Source organism: Ranitomeya imitator, chromosome 1 (assembly GCF_032444005.1).
Source record: "Ranitomeya imitator isolate aRanImi1 chromosome 1, aRanImi1.pri, whole genome shotgun sequence".
In the NCBI taxonomy this organism is placed as follows: Eukaryota; Metazoa; Chordata; class Amphibia; order Anura; family Dendrobatidae; genus Ranitomeya; species Ranitomeya imitator.
Genome location: NC_091282.1, coordinates 1153013288 through 1153035899, shown reverse-complemented (window position 1 = coordinate 1153035899; position 22612 = coordinate 1153013288). Strand labels below are relative to the sequence as shown.

Here is a 22612-nt window from a genome sequence, read left to right as displayed (position 1 = left end):
GGTAATGATCTTTCCTCCTCAGTTTATATTTCATACTCAACCACTCTAAAAGGAATATATGATCTATTAGTTTACAGACGAGAAAAATACATATTCTATTTTTCTAATAATTGCTTACTTTTATAGGTACATTATTATGGGGCAGTAATCAACAATACATCATAAAAAAATGCACATCCATGTATAGATGATAATTTATTATTAGCGTATGATGTAAAAGTTACATTATCACATGATAAGAAACACCTAAATCCATAGGTACGGACGCTGGACAGACAATCTGTTTCCCTTTCAATGTCTAATGCTGTAAAAGAGTAAACTCATCATACAAAAACAGGGATCCGATACTGCTTTCATTCACACTGCGGTCATTGAAACAGCAATGGTGAAACAATCTAGATTCAGCAGCTGATTAACCATCTCAATGGTGCTCACCAAGAAATAAGTCTGATAGTAATGTAAGGAGAAAATGGGGCACTCACCTCTGAACATTAACCCCTTTCTGACCTCGGACGGGATAGTACGTCCAAGGTCAGAAGCCCTTCTTTGATGCGGGCTACGGCGGTGAGCCCGCATCAAAGCCGGGACATGTCAGCTGTTTTGAACAGCTGACATGTGCCTGTAATAGGTGCGGGCAGAATCACGATCTGCCCACACCTATTAACTAGTTAAATGCCGCTGTCAAACGCAGACAGCGGCATTTAACTACCGCATCCGGCCGGGTGGCCGGAAATGACGGCATCGTCGACCCCGTCACATGATCAGAGGTCGGCGATGCTTGTACCTTGTAATAATAGAGGTCCTTGAGACCTCTATGGTTACTGATCGCCGGTAGCTGTGAGTGCCACCCTGTGGTCGGCGCTCACAGCACACCTGATTTTCTGCTACATAGCAGCAAACAGCAGATCGCTGCTATGTAGCAGAGGCAATCGTGCTGGGCCTGCTTCTAGCCTCCCATGGAGGCTATTGAAGCATGGCAAAAGTAAAAAAAAAATGTTATGGCTCTGGGAAGGAGGGGAGTGAAAAACGAACACGAAAAAATGAAAAATCCCAAGGTCATGAAGGGGTTAAATAGGCTTTATTTGAGGTTTCCAACAGAGAGTGCAGAAACAAAGTGGCTAACAGCTGTTTTGTGTGTAAGTCACACTTCCTCTGAGACTGCGGTCACACTAGCAGTATTTGGTCAGTATTTTACATCAGTATTTGTAAGCCAAAACCAGGACTGGGTGATAAATGGAGAAGTGGTGCACATGTTTCTGTTATACTTTTCCTCTAATTGTTCTACTCCTGGTTTTGGCTTACAAATACTGATGTAAAATACTGACCTAATACTGCTAGTGTGAAGGCAGCCTGAAGCTCAGAGGAAGCAAGACTTACACGCGAAACGTCTGTCAGCCACATTGTCTCCTCAATCTCTGCTGGGAGCTGCAAATAATGCTTGTTTTAACACACAGTGGTGAGTACCCCACTTTATCCTTACTTTACTATAAGGGTACCGTCACACAGTGCCATTTTGATCGCTACGACGGTACGATTCGTGATGTTCCAGCGATATCGTTACGATATCGCTGTGTCTGACACGCAGCAGCGATCAGGGATCCTGCTGAGAATCGTACGTCGTAGCAGATCGTTTGGAACTTTCTTTCGTCGCTGGATCTCCCGCTGTCATCGCTAGATCGGTGTGTGTGACACCGATCTAGCGATGCGATCTAGCGATGCGTTCGCTTGTAACCAGGGCAAACATCGGGTTACTAAGCGCAGGGCCGCGCTTAGTAACCCGATGTTTACACTGGTTACAAGCGTAAATGTAAAAAAAAAAAAAAACAGCACATACTTACATTCCGGTGTCCGTCAGGTCCCTTGCTGTCTGCTTCCCGCACTCACTGACTGCCGGCCGTAAAGTGAAAGAGCACAGCGGTGACGTCACCGCTGTGCTGTGCTTTCACTTTACGGCCGGCAGTCAGTGAGTGCGGGAAGCAGACGGCAAGGGACAGACACCGGAATGTAAGTATGTGCTGTTTGGTTTTTTTTACGCTAGTAACCAGGGTAAACATCGGGTTACTAAGCGCGGTCCTGCGCTTAGTAACCCGATGTTTACCCTGGTTACCCGGGGACCTCGGCATCGTTGGTCGCTGGAGAGCGGTCTGTGTGACAGCTCCCCAGCGACCACACTGCGATTTACCTACGATCACGGCCAGGTCGTATCGCTGGTCGTGATCGTAGGTAAATCGTATAGTGTGACGGTACCCTAAAAGAGTAACAGATCCTTGTCCAACAATTTTATTAATTCAACTTAAATGCATTCAATGTGAGAATACAAAAGCACAAGTGCAATAAAGATGCCTGAAATGGATGAGATGAAATGCCACATGTAAATATGTATCCATCTGAGATCTTTTATGAAATGCAGGAGCACTGAAGTAAATATACACTACCATTCAAAAGTTTAGGGTCACTTAGAAATGTCCTTATTTTTTAAAGAAAAGCACAGTTTTTTCCAATGAAGCTAACACTTAATGATTTGGAAATGCACTCTATACATTGTTAATGTGGTAAATGACTATTTTAGCTGCAAACGTCTGGTTTGTAATGCAATATCTTCATAGGTGTATAGAGGACCATTTCCAACAACCATCACTCCAGTGTTCTTATGGTACTTTGTGTTTGCTAACTGTGTAAAAAGTTTAAAGGATGGTTAGAATACCCTTGAAAACACTTGTGCAAGAAAGTTAGCACAGCTGAAAACAGTTTGGCTGATTAAAGAAGCTATAAACCTGACCTTCCTTTGAGCTAGTTGAGAATCTGGAGCATTACATTTGTTGGTTCCATTAAACTCTCAAAATGGCCAGAAAAAAAGAACTTTCATGTGAAACTCGACAGTTTATTCTTGTTCTTAGAAATGAAGGCTATTCCATGCGAGAAATTGCCAAGAAACGGAAGATTTCCTACAACAGTGTGTACTGCTCCCTTCAGAGGAGAGCACAAACAGGCTCTAACCTGAGTAGAAAGAGAAGTGGGAGGCCCCGCTGCACAACTAAGCAACAAGACAGCTTCCTTAAACAGTACACGCAAAACGCCACTGTCACTGTCTACAGTGAAGAGGTGACTCTGGGATGCTGGCCTTCAGGGCAGAGTGGCAAAGAACAAGCCATATCTGAGACTGGCTAATAAAGGGAAAAGATTAATATGGGCAAAACAACACAGACATTGGACAGAGGAAGATTGGAAAAAACTGTTATGGACAGACAAATCCAAGTTTGAGGTGTTTGGATCACACAGAAGAACATTTGTGAGACGGAGAACATCTGAAAAGATGCTGGAAGAGTTCCTGACACCATCTGTCAATCATGGTGGAGGTAATGTGATGGTCTGGGGTTGCTTTGGTGCTGGTAAAGTGGGAGATTTGTACAAGATAAAAGGGATTTTGACTAAGGAAGGTTGTCACTCCATTTTGCAATACCATGCTATACCCTGTGGATGGCACTTGATTGGAGCCATCTTCATCCTACAACAGGACAATGACCCAAAGCACACCTCCAAATTATGAATTAACTATTTAGAGAAGAAGCAGGCAGCTGGTATACTATCTGTAATGGAGTGGCCAGTGCAGTCACCAGATCTCAACCCCATTGAGCTGTTGTGGGAGCAGCTTGACCTTATAGTACGCAAAGAGTGCCCATCAAGCCAAACCAACTTGTGGAAGGGGCTTCTGAAGCATGAAGTGAAATTTCTCTAGATTACCTCAGCAAATTAACTGCTAGAATGCTAAAGGTCTGCAATGCTGTAATTGCTGCAAAGGGAGCATTCCTTGACGAAAGCAAAGTTTGAAGGAGAACATTTTTTCAAATAAAAATCTTTTTTTCGAACCTTGTCAATGTCTGGACTAGATTTTAAATTAATTTGGCAGCTCATTTTATGACTAAAATATGAGTTTTCATGGAAAACACAAGATTGTCTGGGTGACCCTAAACTTTTGAACGGTGTTGTGTGTGTATATATATATAGATATATACATATCTATATATATAATTGCCTAAGGGTTTTTCCGTCTGTCTGTCTGTCTGTCTGTCTGTCTTTCTGTCTGTGCGACCGGCACAGTATCGACGTAGAAATCGCACGTCTCTGATTGGTCGAGGCTTGGCGGCCTCGACCAATCAGCAATGGGCACAGCGACAATGATGTCATAATGGTTGCCATGGCGACGATGATGTCATAAAGGTTGCCTCGACCAATCAGCGACGGGCACAATCTGCCACGAATTCTGGAATCATCATAGTCCATATACTACGGGGACATGCATATTCTAGAATACCCGATGCGTTAGAATCGGGCCACAATATATATATATATATATATATATATATATATATAAACATACAGAATAATACTGGAAATTTGGACATTTTAGGAAACTTTCTCACTGGCCGAAAAGCCTACTATTCTTATAGTGCCAATATAAGAAAGTAAACTTTAACATTTGAAACTGTGGATAAGATTTAATTGTACATGACCACTATCAGTACTGGATTTTGTGACTCATATGGTCTGCACATTTTAAGACAGGAGGTTAGTACTTGCAAAGTTAGAAGGATTTTTCTCCACTTTAAAAAATAAATGAGCCAATGAGATACAAAATACGTTTATCCTCCCCAACCGAGCCATCAATACCATGGTTTCCAACTTTTTATTTTTTCTGGACAGCTTATCAGAAATTCACTGACAGACTTTTTACGGATTTATTGTGGAAAACCATAATTAAGCGATAATTAAGTGATCAATGATAAACAGCCCATTATTGTGATCAGAAGACATTACTTGCAATCCCTGTCAATTGTAAAATAATGGTAACTATAGTCAAATTAATTTGTGTAAGCTTCTTTCGCTTTCAATAAATTATGGACTCCTTACCTTTTTTTTACAGACAGTGCAAAAAAAAGTGCTTTATTTTTACAGACTGTATTGGAATTTTTGAATGGTTGGCAACCCGAAAACACTAGTAGCAGTGCTTGGTCGCCGGCCTCTTTAGTTCCCCTATGGGATGGAGTGTTGGGGGGGTGTAACATAGGTGAATACATGTTGGTTATTATTTTGAAACTACAATGTGCGCCGTTAAAAAAAAAAAGTGATTGGACACCCCTTTCACAAGAGTATTCTTTTTCAAAGAAAATTTAGCACCCTGGTAGGGGTGCACAACCTTTTTTGGTCAGAAGGCCACATTGTGAGCTTAAGTGAACCCTTTGTGTCATAATGTTACCAAAGTATTACCTTCTAGGACATTTACTGCCATACGTACAAGTATGTGCCATAATTATCTAATAGGTGCTGGTTCCATTTTTAGGATTCCCACCTATCAGGAAGGTAGAGGTATGCTTCTTAAGGGATTGCAGTTCATAAAGAAAGAGATCATGCAATCTACATAATAGAATATGCCAGACCCTGAGTGTTTCCCTTCTACAATGAATGTAACAGCAGCCATTCTTGGCCAGTTCTTCACCTGTGCTACAGGAGTCAGGATTCACCCATTCTCCCAAAATATAGCTGGCTTTATTTTTAGGCTCAACATGCAGGCAAAATATATACATATCTATTTTTTTAACCACAACTCCTAATAGACTAGGAAACGTAGAAAAACCACTGTTAACATCACACTGTTGTATATAGCATAATCCCAACAGTTTTATCATTTTTTTTTTATATAAGCTAACAAACTATTAGATCTACGGGATTTGTTTTTTTTCTGGCATGCTTTGGGAACCTAAGGGAAATATTTATTTTAGTTTTATAAATGGTATATTTTCCCTGTAACATAGCAAATCTGTTTTTCCACTACAGATGATTGGATGTGAAATTTCTTCTAAAGTATTTTGTTGACGGTGAGCGAGAAAGGGATATTCACAAAATGGCCCGTAGGCTCAAAGTCTAGCCTCACTCTGTCAAGAATAGTTACCGTTTGCTGTTTTGATCCAACCTTACACTGGGAAGATTGATTTTATTTTTAGGTCAGAGAGATGTTGTAAAGTGTGTGCGTGTGTGCATGTGTATGTCTTTGTATATTAATAGAAAAAAAAAACAGAATAAGAAATACAATAATATAAAGCCATAGGTCACAATATCAGCCCTAACAATTGATTAAACCGTTCTGGAAAAATAATTATTGCTCAAACTGAGGCAGAAAGAGATATAAAATTTTCTCTAAACCCTTGGACAATTCTCCTTGGATTGCCAATATAACCTTATTATCCCCTCAAGAATAAACTCATAACTCACCTCTTATCAGTGGCTAGATGCTCACTGGCAGCTGGATGGAGAGAAAAAAAAAAAGATAAACCTCCTGCTAGAGATTATCATTTTCTCAGGTCAGTATATGTGCAATATTGTGTTTAAAAGTTAACTTTAGGATTGCGACAAGCACTGAATGAATTCCTTCTGACCCACAATATTACACTATTACACTGTGGTATTTTTATACCTTTTACCAATTACCAATTTTTCAATATTTATAACATTTAGAAATGACTTAACAATAGTAGTCTCGAAAGCTTGCAATTTGTTACCATCTTTTCAGTTAGCCAATATAAGGTATCAACCACTGAGGACTCTCAATTCTAAATATTTTTCTATCTACTGGATAACACGGCACCAAGATAGATATCTTTCCTGTATCAATAGAAATTGTGTAACACATTAGTAACACATTGTGTAACACTTATTCAATATGACAAGTAGTTTTTCCATTTTTTCTTTCATTTGACATTTATTGTAAATCCATAAATTACTTCTTTTTAAGATGCCAAAATGATATTTTACTGCGTAAAAAGGGGTTCTTAAGTCTCACAATAACCTAGCTTGATCATGTTGGTCAAGTACACCTGGAGAGCTTTTGTTCACATTATTTAGGAAAAATCTATGGTAATTTTAGGACCAAGATCCCCACATTTCTACAGGAAGTTAAAAAAACTTCAGCATATCAAAAAGAACTTTTACAAGTTTGGTTAAATTTCACTTTCTAGCCCAATACCTTCCCGTTTTTTTTCTTGCAAAGCTTTGTTTTCTCCTATTCACCCAAAATGTGTTAAATGACACATTTCTGCGAAAGAATAATAGTGATCAAAGTGGTATCAAAATTTTGCAGACATTTCTACTGCAGATAACGATTGACTGTTTGAACATATGTCTAGATGACACATTGTTGCTTCATATGGTTAAAGAGAGGAAATACAATGATGCGGGTGTGCCAGGGGGATTGAATTGTAATGTTGAGCATTTTTCTTGCTTTTACTGTCCTTTTCGCATGTTTTTATAGGGTCGGAAAAAAAAACTAAAGTCTACATGCCTTAAAAGATTGCCCCCTACTCGGACGACCCCTTCCTAAATGTTATATTCCCCCAGTATAAAATAAAAGAACAGATACTCACGTCCCACCATTACAGTTTAAGTAATGTCATTGCTGCGTCTCGCAGGGCTTGTGTGACTTTTCTATACCACATGTGCCATGCAGCCAACCAGGGACTGCTAATGGACTACAGTTTTCACACTTACTTTGAATGTCCAAGTCAAGTCTAAAAAAAGCATGAGCAAAGCAGCCCATTTGTTTAAAAAGAAGAGAAAAAATTATGCCAATACAAAAGGATCAAGTAGAAATAATGACTGTCTATGTGTTAATGAAAGGAAAAAAAAACACATAATTTGAAAACAATTAAAATAGCCAATAGTCTGTATGGACAAACCGCGACATGGCCATAATGGAGCAGATCCTCAGATGCTCATTAGATAATAGTACACTGGATATCGGTCAAACAATGTATTATATCAACACCAAAGGTTGGCTAAGATAGACATTAGCATGAAAGTCACAGACACAGAGTATAAGAAAATATTATTATTATTATTATTATTTATTATTATAGCGCCATTTATTCCATGGCGCTTTACATGTGAGGAGGGGTATACATAATAAAACAAGTACAATAATCTTGAACAATACAAGTCACAACTGGTACAGGAGGAGAGAGGACCCTGCCCGCGAGGGCTCACAATCTACAAGGGATGGGTGAGGATACAGTAGGTGAGGGTAGAGCTGGCCGTGCAGCGGTTTGGTCAATCGGTGGTTACTGCAGGTTGTAGGCTTGTCGGAAGAGGTGGGTCTTCAGGTTCTTTTTGAAGGTTTCGATGGTAGGTGAGAGTCTGATATGTTGTGGTAGAGAATTCCAGAGTAGGGGGGATGCACGAGAGAAATCTTGTATGCGATTGTGCGAAGAGGAGATAATAGGGGAGTAGAGAAGGAGATCTTGTGAGGATCGGAGGTTGCGTGCAGGAAAGTACCGGGAGACGAGGTCACAGCTGTATGGAGGAGACAGGTTGTGGATGGCTTTGTATGTCATGGTTAGGCTTTTGTACTGGAGTCTCTGGGTAATGGGGAGCCAGTGCAGGGATTGACAGAGGGGAGAGGCCGGGGAATAGCGGGGGGACAGGTGGATTAGTTGGGCAGCAGAGTTTAGAATAGATTGGAGGGGTGCAAGAGTGTTAGAGGGGAGGCCACAGAGCAGGAGGTTACAGTAGTCAAGGCGGGAGATGATGAGGGCATGGACTAGGGTCTTTGCAGATTCTTGGTTTAGGAATGTGCGGATCCGTGAAATATTTTTGAGTTGGAGGCGGCAGGAAGTGGAAAGGGTTTGGATATGTGGTTTAAAGGAGAGATCAGTGTCAAGGATTACCCCAAGACAGCGGGCTTGTGGGACTGGGGATAGCGGGCAGCCGTTTACTGTAATGGATAGGTTCGTTGGGGAGGTCGTGTGAGATGGGGGAAAGATGATGAATTCTGTTTTGTCCATGTTAAGTTTTAGAAATCTAGTGGAGAAGAAGGATGAAATAGCAGACAGACATTGAGGGATTCTCAATATATAAAATATATAAAATATATTGATAAGTAACATAGATGGAAACAAGAGCATGGTATACCACCAGCACAGCCCTACCATCAATGCACATCACCAAATAAATGTGCCATAAAGCATGATGTGATATAGACAATGGAACCTGTGTACACAGGCAATAAAGAAATGAAAGAAGAGACTCCACGTGTATTGCCCCCAGCCATGTCATTTCCCCAGTTGTGAAGTAGTAGCCTATTACCAGCAGCTGGTTGACCGCAGCAATGATGTGGCATAACAATGTCATGTAAGCTCTGTAAAACTCAACGCCAACGTCCTTGGAAGAAACCACAAAATTAGTTTTGGGAGACATAGTATTTAGAGGAGTGTTCTGAAAGCAAAACAATTTTGTATTTTTCCCTACTTCCTGTGTGATCATGATTTGTTTGAGTAACCCAGTGCATGCTGGGATGCTCAAACAAAGCATCATCAGGGATCAGAGGCTGTGGTCACTGTCACAGCCCCTGCACCCTCTCTGAAATGAAGCATAATCAATGTTGCTGTTGTCTCCTTACATGAATAGTAATAAGTTGGGAACAGAGCAGTCTCAGAATACCTGGCAGAGACCAGCAACATCACTTGTGAGGGCAGTGCTAGTCTCCTGCACCACCAGGTACAGTGACACCTCTGACTTCCTGCCTTATTACTATTGATCTAAGCAGACAACAGAGCGCACACAGGACATGGCCATAATGGAGCAGATGTCTATCCTCAGATGCCCATTAGACAATAGTATACTGAATATCGGTCAACAAAAATAATTATATCAACACCATAGGTTGGCTAAGATAGACAAGAGCATCACACAGAGTAGACAGTGCACAGGGGAGACAACAGGTATAGCAATATCTCTGAAACGCTCATTACTGATGTCTTTTTGTTTCAGGGAGGGTGGAAGAGGCTGTCACAATGACTACATCCTGTGCCCCTGATGACACTTCATTAGAGTATCCCAGCATGCACTTGTATATGCAAAGGAATCGACATCACACAGGAGTAGGGAGAAAATACAATAGCTGTTAAAAAGTGTAATTAGGGAATGGTAAGGAATTTTTTAAAGTATATTAGAAAATAGCTTAGATTATAGCATCAGAAAGGAAGTAAGGAACAAAATGACTTTGCCTTCGGACCACCCCTTTAAGTGGTTATCCAAGAAGTGGACCATTTTTTTTTTTAAATATACTGTACGTGGTTATGTTTATCAGAATAAACCAGAATCCTCTACGATAAGTTAAAATTGCTTTTAATGAATACCAATCTAATATGTATAGCAGTTGTCCTGATTCTCATATTCTGTAACATGCCAGCTACTTTTTCCAAGTGGGTACCTTGTCTTCATCCACTTTCTACCAGCGCAATAGATTGTAGCTGTACTTCCTGATGTTTACTTCTCAGCAAGCATTGCGTCTTCCAGTGTCCAATAACTGGACTCCGAAAACTAAAATTGTGTAATTCTGCTATACATGTATGTTATTTGGCAGACGAGAAAGTAGGAGCAGAAAGACAAGGACTCAGCTTTCTCTAATTTGCCTCAGTGTCGTTACTTTAGCCATAGACTGTATTGAGTCTAGTCTAACAACAAAATCTCTTTATAAGAAAGGAAAACATAATCCAATTTTTTTTTACCTTAGAGGAGTAAAAGTGTAGCTATAGATGTATGATGATGAACACTTGAGATTTCTTGCATTTTCTCCATACTGTGTTACTCCCAAGTAAGGTTAAGAACTGATGTGCTGATAAATGCCAATATTTCTGTTATCCATCACTGAAGAACGAAACTGCAGGAGTCAGGGCTGAAAGAAAATTCAAAGGAACTGTTAGGGACATACGTATGCTCTTTGATGACTAGCTGGAATATATTGCTAAAGGGATATGTAAATATATGACAACTTTGACTGCAACTTTTAATGTACTTTATAATAGCTAATCGAGTATATGAATGTAATATTCTGCAGCTTTGGAAGAAATTGCTGCATGGGCATCTCATTGTCTAAAAAAGAGACAATATTCTTAACATCTGAGAGAAGTTCCCAGTAGGTTCACCAAATTGAATGGCAGACATTTTGGTGGACTGTATATGGCCATCAAATGGTTATAAAAAATAAACTTTTTGGCCACCTTATCGTTCACCTCTTTGGTCCCTCTACTCCTAACGGTCACCTGTATAGTCATCTCCAATATCTTCTAGTAACCAACCTAGTAACCAACCTGAGCTATGAACGCCAAATTACTTGGCCTTTTCATGCCAGACCAAGACTTCCAACTCTATGGAGGTATGGGATGATTATATGCACATTCTGACATCATTAAAATATGACCTTATCTTCTCTTAAGAAATAGTGAGGAATGGGGGTAGGAATGCGTAGAATTGATTGATATGGAAAATTTTAAGTATTTTTTTTTTACACCTAATGTCTTCTAAATATCTACACAAACATGAGAAAGTGAATTTTTCCTGGACTGTTCATCTCTGATAACTACCTAACTTGTTATTCTGTAATATATTGTATTGTTTATTCTGAGACTGAAGATTGGATGATTTTGCAAAATTGCCAATATGTTAGTTAAAAATATACCAGGGAAATCCATGAGCTAGAGAAGTTTAGCCAAGTGCTATCTCTCCTGCTTTCCAAACACATGTGTGCTAAGATTAGGCAAGTGTGCATGAATTGTTGAAGGAGAGAAGGGATGAGGCTACAGCTTGCTATCTTAGGAGTGAATGAAAGGATCTTTCGACAATTTTAATGTCACATCCTATTCTAAAAGGTGATAACCCAATCCACTTCCTTCCCAAACATCAATTATCCGGACACCCCACACACGAGTAACTGGTCCTGTCATAATTAGTGGGTTGGACAATCTTTAGGTATTTAGCAGGCAGAATAAAAACAAGTTACCTAAGAAAAATAGGTATGGATATACTGTATATATAGATGGCAAAGACAACCGGAATATATCATAGAAAGAGAAACACGCGGCAACACTCACCGAGCCTGTGGTAGGAATTCAACTTTATTGAAGCAGTCGAATTCCTACCACAGGCTCGGTGAGTGTTGCCGCGTGTTTCTCTTTCTATGATATATTTCATGTACTGTTTTCTAACGCGAGCACCTCCTGAGTACGTCAGTTCTAGTGGCCAACTGCACACCGGGTTCCAACACGGGCTGTGCGGCTTGATTTTTTCTTCTCCCGTTAGAAAGACAACTGGAATGATTTCTAGGAGAGACGATCACCTGGAAATTATTATATTTCTGCTTATAATACTTATGTAATGATAAGGATTGATGGATAAAAATAAGAGGGATGGATGGAAGGGTGGAAGTTTAGAAAGAAAGATGGATAGATGAAAGATAATACAGGATTAAAGAATTCTTTACTAAGTGAACTAGTGAAAAAAAGGTACAACCTCCAAAGGCGATAAGACTTCTTTATCATGAGAATTATTTAACTTTGCCATAGTCATCGATGGTTTTGAAAAAAGGCATTGAAAGACCATAAAATAAATACTTATTGAAATATATACAATTCCACTGAATTTCCAGTCTGGACATTCGGGATAAGGAAGGAATACCCCTTGTATACCCCTTCCCTTCATTCATGTCACCTCCCTTCTCTCTGCCGGACTTGATGGACATGTATCTTTTTTTCAATTGTGCTAACTACATCATAGTTGCCTCCATTAGATCACATTCATTTAAAGCAATCTAAGTTTCTGGAGTGTAAAGTTCTCTACAATTGTAGCTTTGGCTGTAAATAAACATGAGGTGCACAGTTATTCATTCTGTAAAAAAAATGCAACTTTACCCTTTGGATTTACCTGGACTTTTGTCTCTATTTTCTAGATTCAAGACCTTTGCCGGATGTAGCTTTAACTGGAAAGTGCACAAGAGATTGCGATGAATATGGTCACTCTGATTCCTGTTGGATGCCAGTTCGCACATCACCTGAGAGGAAACCGAAGAACCAGCCAAAGCTCTCCACATTTATGCCTGTTGATGAACGAGACAGTCAAGAAAAGCTGGCTAATGGTGAAGTCTCGCTTATGGGTGATCGTAACAGGAATCTACTGAACAAAAAGTTGGCATCGTATGAGACCTTCAATGCAGCTACATTCAGTAAAAGTGAAGAAGCTAACCCTGAGGATATTCCCCTTACGCAAACAGGGGATTACAAGCCATCTCCTGTCAACACTTTAACTAGAAGAGAAGTTTACCTGTAAGCTCTTTGAAGTGACAGGGTCCTTTCATACTAAAAAGAGAAAGAATACAAGGCAAAACTTTACAGTCATATCAATATATCTCAGAAATATAAGGGGGCCACCAAAGAGACAAAAGCTTTGCCTGCCACTTTTGCCTCCATATCAGGCAATTATCATGTTTGCTTGCCTATATCGTGATATGTAGAGAGCACTGTTATTACTTGCATGTGCTTTCCCTTCCATGGCTATTCTTTTCACTCATGGTTGTAAGAACTCTTTATGACCTAATTCATAGAACAGAAACTGCAATTGTTATTCATACGCAGAAGCATGTAACATAGCATTCAACCTATATCTGATTGTGAGACCGTTCATCGTTAACAGCATTGTCCACTATGGTGAAGGCAAATCTGGACTGTACCCCAAAATAAATTTCCTTATAAAGAAGATAGTACATAACATTGATTTAATGCCTTCAATTTTGTTCAGGCCATAAACCGCCATACCTTTACTGTATGTTTTATCTGTGAGCTCATTAACTGATGTTTAACATGAAATGCTATAATTATGCACACTAAATAATTGAAGGGAATTGGTGTAAATTGTCTCCTCTCCACATAGTATTTTAAACTGAGCAAAATTTCAGATATTTTGAATTAGGTCATATCAAATTATCTTATTGCATCTCATGGAAAATACATGATAAATAGCGCATAAAATCCAATATTCATTTATTAACAACAATAATAATGACAGAATTGTATTTATATAGAAATTACTAAGGAGAGAAAAATTATAAAAACTTTAAATGAATATTTAATACATATCAGGGTTAAATATAATTTTCTAAGTTCAGTAATAAGAATTACCTGGTACTAATTTAGGGTATTTGCAATAGTCTTTTCGTCATTCTCTAGTCAATTATTTGGTTTCCGTACTATGCAAACAGAGGAGAATTTTGAATTGCAAAAAGAACAAATTATTCATCCAATTCAAGAAGTTCAATTTGTATAAGATTTAAAACAGACAATATAGAGTTAATGCTCAAATTATTTTTCAATATATCTATTAACAATAAACTGATCTATGTTCCAAAATATTTGAAATTAAAAATCAAACAAAATTCAGATAGTCCATAAAAAAAGGAAAAGCAGCCATAATTGTGATTAACCACTGAAGAGGTCCAGTTTTAATTGTTTCAAACAGAAGATTTATATTTATTAAAATTGAATAGTTAGATTTTACTCTAAACATTCTTGAAAGATGACTATAAACTGTTTACCTTGACCCAGAAATATTTAGGTCGTCTAAGGCTAGCCCTCTGTATATGACCTGCTAGATGATATGGGTATTATAGAGGGGAAAGGTTCCTTGCTCACGTTCTTTCTTTATGAGCTAAAATTTTCGATGCAGCCAGTATATTTCTAAAATGGCCATCTGAATTGACTACATTTGTCTTTTTCATTGCAAGCAAAATTATTGACTATCTGTAAATTTCCTGTAGACCACAGCTGATAGGACTCAAAACAGTCAGCTGACTACCAGGCTGATTTAATTTTCAAAAGTATTACTTTTAGGCTAGAGTCGCATGAGAGTATTTTATCTTATCCAAAATAATCGGGCCAATTGTACTTACAGAATCAAAGATTAGAGTGTGAGCTCAGTGTGATCCGATTCTATAGGATGAGGAGAAGATGGAAAAAAAAAGGTTTTTTCCATCTTTTCCATTCTGTCAGTCCAGGAAAATCAGACTGCACCCAGTTGACATACAAGGGTAATCCATTTTTTCCAAAGACCTATTGATTTGCATGGCCGAGTGAGATCCAAATATGAGATGCAAATTGAGCATGCTGTAATTTTTTCCTTGGAAGACTTTGTCCGAGGAATAAATTGGACATGTGAATGGCCCCATATGCTAACATTGATTTTAATGTAATCCTATGTATATTGTATAGTGATCCTATGTCTTGTCGGATCATATTCTCACCAAAAATATAGATGTCTGCAAGGGTCCTAAGGATAACTAATAAGAAACTAGACTCCTTAAATTTGGGAATGTGTGGGAAAGTCTAATCATCCTCCACAAATATGATTTCTGAGATGCATAAACAGAGAACCCCTTTGAGACCTCCTCTAAAATTATGGAAAATAAAATCTACATTTTTGATTAGAGATTTAAATCTCAACATAATAGTAGCATACTTTTAGAAGAACTGAAATTGTGATTTAATATTTAATCACACTGCATCATGGATAACGTGAGATAATTTAGCTTATGGAACGTAATTAGAGAAATGGATTCAAATGAAAAAAATAAGGAAGCATAGCCATCGAATCTGCTTGTGTTCTCCTCCCTAGTATGCCTCTGATATGAATACACAAGACATATGTTACCTAAGAGACTGCAATCCTATAGATTTCCTGTATTGTCACAATAATATAAGATAGTAAGACAAATAGATTGATTAGATTTAGACAAGTACTGTAAAAAAAAAATTCAATTTTATGGATGATTTTATAGATGCTGTATACTTTGATATAAACTAATATGCAAAAGCAATTTATTTACAATCTTATTTTTTTCTTACATTTTTTCTATGGTAAACGTCATGGGAGAATATATATAAAAAAAGCCCAATTATTATTTATTTTCTCGTTCTGTAAAAGGACGTAGATCTGGGGATTTATTATGACGGAATATAGGCTGAACTGGATGGACAAATGTCTTTTTTCGGCCTTACTAACTATGTTACTATGTTACTATGTTGGGGGCCCTTTCCCCATATTTGCGCTCTTTTTACTCATTAATTTAAGCATGATAGTTCTGAAAACACAAAAAAGTGCAAAGTTAAGCCAGTTCTTGTATGATAGGTATAGGAAATTGGAGACTGTTTTAAGAGGTGTTGCAATGTAAATTTGTAAGTAATTGTTCAAAAAGAAAACTCTTCAGAAATGCTTCTGTATAATATCTATAGAGTTTTGATGCATGTGTCTCCTGTCTGCATAGTCAATTAGTTACACATGCCGTATGCAATTTTTTTCACGCATCTATTTTAATTTGTTAAATAAACAATAAAACTGTAATAGATAGTCATAAATCTCAATTTTTAAGACACTAATGCAAAGCATCGATGATTAGACCATTCAATCACTCAACAATTTTTACTCAATATAAAAACTCAAAGAGATCACCATCATTTTATGCAAAATCATTTTCTTAGAGCTAAACCGATTAAACAAATACACCTTCTTTGTATATACACCATAATTTTCTAGTAGAACAACAGATAAAGCAACCATCCTACTGTAACATGTTGATTAATCTATTCCCGTGGCATGATACAAAGAACAGTATTTTGCGTAATTTTAGCTCTTATTTGACTAGGTTCTGTCTGTAGCTACAGTACTCTGTATATTTAAAGGTTTTGTAGAAAATAAAAAAAGAAAGCAAAAAATCATATTGACAAAAACATACAATAAAAAGAGTGAATGCAATTTATGCAACCGTGCCTTTTATACCTGTTATCATTGAAAGAGAGTGGTCATTGATCAGGTTTGGGGACTAAAGGGTGTTGGCCTCATTCAAACTTCATTGAATCTTTGTTTATGTAAGTATACTAAGTATCAAAGAATTTATAAACAACAAAAGAAAAAATTGCCTTTTAAACTCAGACGATGGACCAGTCTTGAAACATTTCTTATTATCAAAAAATATTTGGGACTTGCGTTACGATGAGGGAGAATGTCGCTAAGGTGTTAACCGTGAGCTTGTTCTCCTGTCTGAAGCTGTAACACTATGGGAATTTACAAGACTGAATATGTGTTTAATTTTAATTTTAGTTTATTATTTACAACTGGTTTTATTTTATTGCTATTACATCTTGTTTGTATTGTATTCAAATTTATAACTTGTACTAGAATTTAGGACAGATTGTGCATGTTTTTTACACTACATGACATTACAATACATTTCTAGATTGATGCATAAAGGCTTAAGTACTATGTGTGTGTATGTAGATATAAATATATAAATATATCAGATCTGTAACCTCAATCATTCAGTCTACTGCTTTTTCTGAATGTTATGTATTTATTTGTTTTCACTGGGGTTTAGGACAGGCTGGCCTGCTGCCTGAGTTATTAAAAAAATAGGAGCCATCAGTTTTTGAAGGAAGGGCAAAATAGTCTTCAAAAAATGTTGGTACTTCCTAGTGGAATTGTAGAAATTGACAAACAAAATTAATTGGAAATGTATAAGTAAAAACAAACAAATGCAAATGTCCTTAAAGGGGTTGCCCACTATTTCACAACTTATACTCAATTGGCCCAAAGTTGATTAAGTAAGAAAAAAAGCTTGTAGTCACCTTGCGGGCTGATATTGTAGCTTTGCATTTGATACTGTTTTTCCCTCCATACTTTCTGCATTATCATGTGGCAGGTGACTGCAGTACTGAATCAACTGTTGCTGATTAGCTGCAGAAATTTTGTAATCCCCTCCTTTGGATGCTGATGCCAGCAGAACAGTATAGATGCAATAATAAGTGTTGAGGATCAGAGCCAGTGGTGACCATAGTTATACCCAGGTGAGTATAGTTTTGCCTGTTGAGAAAAGAAGGGGAGAAGGAAATGACCAGTGCAGTCCCCGAACACAAATTAGTGATAATAACAAATGTTTTATTAGAAACTGGTACTAACAGGGGTAACTCATCAATGATGAAAGTTATCCGCTAAAAATACACGTAGACATAAGAATAAAAATAAGGATGCACACCTGGTAAAATAACTTTTTTGGAAGGAGAACCAGTTTAGGTAATTACCGTATAGTACAAGTTATCATAGACAGATAAAGTGCATAACCAGAGCAAAAAAATTATAATATCTGTTATAATAAGTAAAGTGCAGGTGCAGTACGTCAGTGCCTTACACAGCAATTAGGAAAAAGTCATACATTACATGTACATCAATATAGGGGAAGGCTTATGTGAGACAATGCTCATATTATAGTGGCCATTTGTGTAAAGTCACCTAATAGTGAGGGCTAAATTGTAATGGATCAAAAGCAGGGCAGCAGACTCACACTATTAGAGGAGCTCCTTCATCGGAGTGGCATCCACCCCGATGCGCGTTTCGGCTTCCACCTTCGTCAGGTGAAAGGGCTCCAAAGAGAAAATAAATAATAATTGGGATTTTTTATATTTTCAAAGAAATGACCACTAAAATATGAGCACTGTCTCACATAAGTGTTCCCCTATATTGATGTACATGTAATGTATGAGTTTTTCCTAATTGCTGTGTAAGGCACTGACTTACTGCACTTGCACTTTACTTATTATAACAGATATTATAATTATTTTGCTCTGGTTATGCACTTTATCTATCTGTCTATGATAACTTGAACTTTACGGTATTTACCTAAACTGGTCCTTCTTCCAAAAAGGTTATTTTACTGGGTGTGCGTCCATATTTTTATTCTTCTGTCTATTTGTACTTTTAGCGGATCACTTTCATCATTGTTTTGTTACTCCTGTTACTACCTGTTTATAATAAACATTTGTTATTATCACTAATTTGTGTTCGGGGACTGCCCTGGTCGTTTCTTTTCTCCCCCTCTTTTCTCATGTAATGCACACCGACTGCCCCCTTCACCCAATATAGTCCAGTCCTTTGGTGTCTTTTCACTATCACAATACAGAATATATTTTTTTTATAGTTTTATAATTATGTACTGTATGTCCATCTATAGACCCAGTATTTTCCCTTGCTACATATTCTCTTTTGCCTATTGAGTATAAGTTGTAAAGTAGAGGACAGATCCTTTAAACGGAATGTCAACACTTGAAAATCATATCATGTGTATCCTATTATATCCTTCATTCTTAATATATTTTAAAGAGAATCTGTCACCAGATTTATTCTTCCTCATCTAAGGGCAGCTTAAACTAGTGCTAAAATCTCCAATCTCATCTTTGTGTCATTTACAATTGTCTTGCTTTATATTTCATAAAATCCCCCTTTATTGACTGAGCTGAACTTTAGAATCCTCTCCATTACGTGCACTCTTGATACATCACCATTCACTTGCTTTGGTAGTTTACTCGAAATTCACAGTATTGAGGTTAAAATATAAATCTGCAATGGGGGAAATGAAAATCCTTATGAATACCAGGAATAAAGGTAATTAGCAGGTATTTGCTATGTCATCTGAGGACAGCATGGTATAAGGGTTAAAAAACTGAATTCAGTGATGTGTCACTTATCAAGCTGAGTGTTGTTTACTTACAATGAAGGTTTGTCCATCAGGAGACTATCACAGCTGTACTAGATCTCACAAGCCTATTAGCTTGACCATGCCCTCTCCTCTGATAAGCAGCTCACTGTCAATAGACAATGTACATAGAGAGGTGTGGTGTTATCGGGGTCAGATTCCTGAGCTCTGCTACATGCCACATCTGAAAGCTCTGATTGTTTCACAATTACTAGACCAAGTAAACTAAGTGATATATCGTTGGAATCAGGGTATTTTTTCTTACATCATACTGCTCTCAGATGAGGTATAAAAACCTGGTGATTGATTTCCTTAAGTGCTGGGATCCCTCTGTGACTGATAAAGTAAGATTTTATATCAACAGCTGGAAGACACACAGTAAGTAATCCTATTTTGGTCACATAGTTTCTCCACGGTGTCCTCAGATTGGACTGCATAGTCCTAGTGACGGGTTCCATTTGTTAGATGTTTTCATTTCATTTTTCTTAAACAGAGCATCAAATTCGAAGCACGTAGAAAGGGTTAAAGGAACATATATTGACATATTTTGGTAATTTACAATGTTACTGTATACTGTTGATTCATGGAACCCAATATAAATCAGTATGCTGTAAGTTTCTAAGCTCCCTCTAATGGTGGCAGCAGTAGGCAGAACTTTATCACTTAACTTCATGTCGAATCATGAGATTTAGAACCCAAGCTGCCATAAAGATAATAAAATTAATCAGCACAAATATTAGATCTTAAAATGACATGGTTTTAAAATATGGACGTCCTCTTTAAGTGCTAAGAAATGCTATTCCAGCATGATTTTATGATTAATAAATCATTTCGATAGGATATAAAATGACTGAAGTAGAACATCATAAAGGAATCATGTCGCTGTGAGTCGGAATAAGCAAGACGCTTCATCTCACATTAACCTAAGTTCGGGATAAACTTTCAGTTACCGTGACTTTTGCTTAAAGCTTAAAAAAGGAAAAAAAACAATTGAAAAATGTTTTCATTTATTGCAAATCGATCTGTTTGTAATATTATTCATTGACTTGTTCTGCAACTTGGATGTCGATAGTGAAGAGAAGAACAATTTATCATCGTTTATTATGGGTCACTATGCACGCAGCTATGCTAAACAAGCAAAATGTATTCGACGCTTGTCCACTTCTATTTATGAACATTTTTACATAATTTAATTTGCTTTTGTACAGTTTTCTGTATATAAATTGCTTGCCGTTTTTATTTTTGGTCTTTGCAGATTAAAATATACTATGTTTAAAATGGTCTCCTTTTTTCCCATTTTGTCTTCTATATTAATAGGAATCCGATTGTTCAAATTATAGAAAATGTATTAAATTGTGAATATGTTTCTTATTTTTTTTATATTACTGCGAAAATGGAAGCCTCTTTTTTTTCTATTTCAACAGCTGATATAAATAGAATACAGTAGATAATGGATCATTGCATGGTCCAGTTGTAGGCTTTTAGCAAGATACTTCTACATTTCTCATCCGTCCTGGCTTTTAGGGTGTAAATAGAGCATCCGTAATGGAACCACTTTTATATAAATGCAAAGAAGTGACCTTTATTGCAATATGTTTAAATGTAACCAAATGGAAGAAAATGAGCTGAAAGAACCCTGACACCTACCTCCATATACCATATTTAATGAAAGCATTTTTAATGTTCTAGTTAGAATTAAAGATTTTCTATTTTTCTTAATCATATTACTCTATATCTAAGATTTATATTCTGACGTCTGGCGTTTGATTTAATCATTTTCAGAATCCTTCCAAAATTGTTCAATTTGCCTCTTGTTTATGTTAAAGTTTTAAAGTGAAGCTCAACCCTTGGAATGTCTTCGAAGAATATTATTGTAAAAGTAAAACACTCTATAAAGGGCAATTTTCCAACATATTATTATTGGAATTTCTCTTTGTTGAAATAAAGGTGAATTATCCAAAGAATTTGCAAGATCAACAGAATAATGCACAAAATGCAGAAATATTAAAATATGAAACTAAGAGCAATAAGTAACCTGCAAATCTAATTTTATCTAAATGTATTAATTTAGTTCGATAAATCAAATGAATGAGACATGAGACGCTTTATCAATACTTGGAATGAAGCTGCACTGAATCAAGATGTGGTTATTTGAACGCTGACTCAGCCATATGATCCTTCCCACTTTTCTTGATCTCCGTGTAATCCTTATTTATTTTACTTCGCTTATATAGCGCCATCATATTCCGCCGCACTTTACAGATTTCACCATCACTGGCCCCATTGGGGCTCACAATTTAAATTCCCTACCAACGTCTATGGATTTTGGGAGGAAAACAGAGTACTTGGAAGAAACCCACGCAAACACAATGAGAACAACCAAACTCCTTGCAGATGTTGACACTGGTGTGATTTTAACCCTGAATCCCAGCACTGCAGTGCTAACCAATGATCCACGGTGCTGCCACCTCATTCATGTTTTCTTCCATCATCCACAGTTATCACTAAATGAACTTCAAATTAAGTGGATATGAGTTTCTTTTTTTGCTGGGCCACAATACAGCTACTAAATATGCTAGATTGTAGAGTTGACGGAATAGTACGTCAGCTGGCAGATCCCCTGCTTTGAGGTGGGCTCCGGCGGTGAGCCCACCTCAAAGCTGCGACATGTCAGCTGTTTTGTACAGCTGACATGTGCGCGCAATGGGCGCGAGTGGAATCGCGATCCGCTCGCGCCCATTAACTAGTTAAATGCCGCCATCAAGCGCTGACAGCGGCATTTAACTAGCGCTCCCGGCCGCGCGGCCGGGTCTGCTCGCACCGCTGACCCCCGTCACATGATCGGGGGTCAGCGGTGCATTACCATAACAACCAGAGGTCTCCTTGAGACCTCTATGGTGGTTGATGGCCGATTGCTTTGAGCGCCACCAGGTGGTTGGCGTTCAAAATACACCTACATTTCTGCTACATAGAGGTGATCTGTACTTCACCTCTATGTAGCAGAGCCGATCATGTCGTGCATGCTTCTAGCCTCCTATGGAGGCTATTGAAGCATGCCAAAATTAAAAAAAAAAAGTGTTTAAAAATATAAAAAAATAAAAAATATATAAAAGTTCAAATCACCCCCCTTTCGCCCCAATCAAAATAAAACAATTAAAAAAAATCAAACATACACATATTTGGTATCGCCACGTTCAGAATCGCCCAATCCATCAAAAA

General features: G+C 37.6%; 1 protein-coding gene across 1 annotated transcript in view; it reads left to right on the top strand.

The window, feature by feature from the left end:
* Positions 1-20671, top strand: part of PCDH7 (protocadherin 7) — a 1276140-nt gene extending 1255469 nt beyond the window's left edge. Inside the window, exon 3 of the mRNA XM_069744629.1 lies at positions 12773-20671. Within this exon, the coding sequence (XP_069600730.1) occupies positions 12773-13149 (377 nt within the window). The 3' untranslated portion in view covers positions 13150-20671. The remainder of the gene's footprint in view (positions 1-12772) is intronic.
* The last annotated feature ends 1941 nt before the right edge of the window (positions 20672-22612 follow it).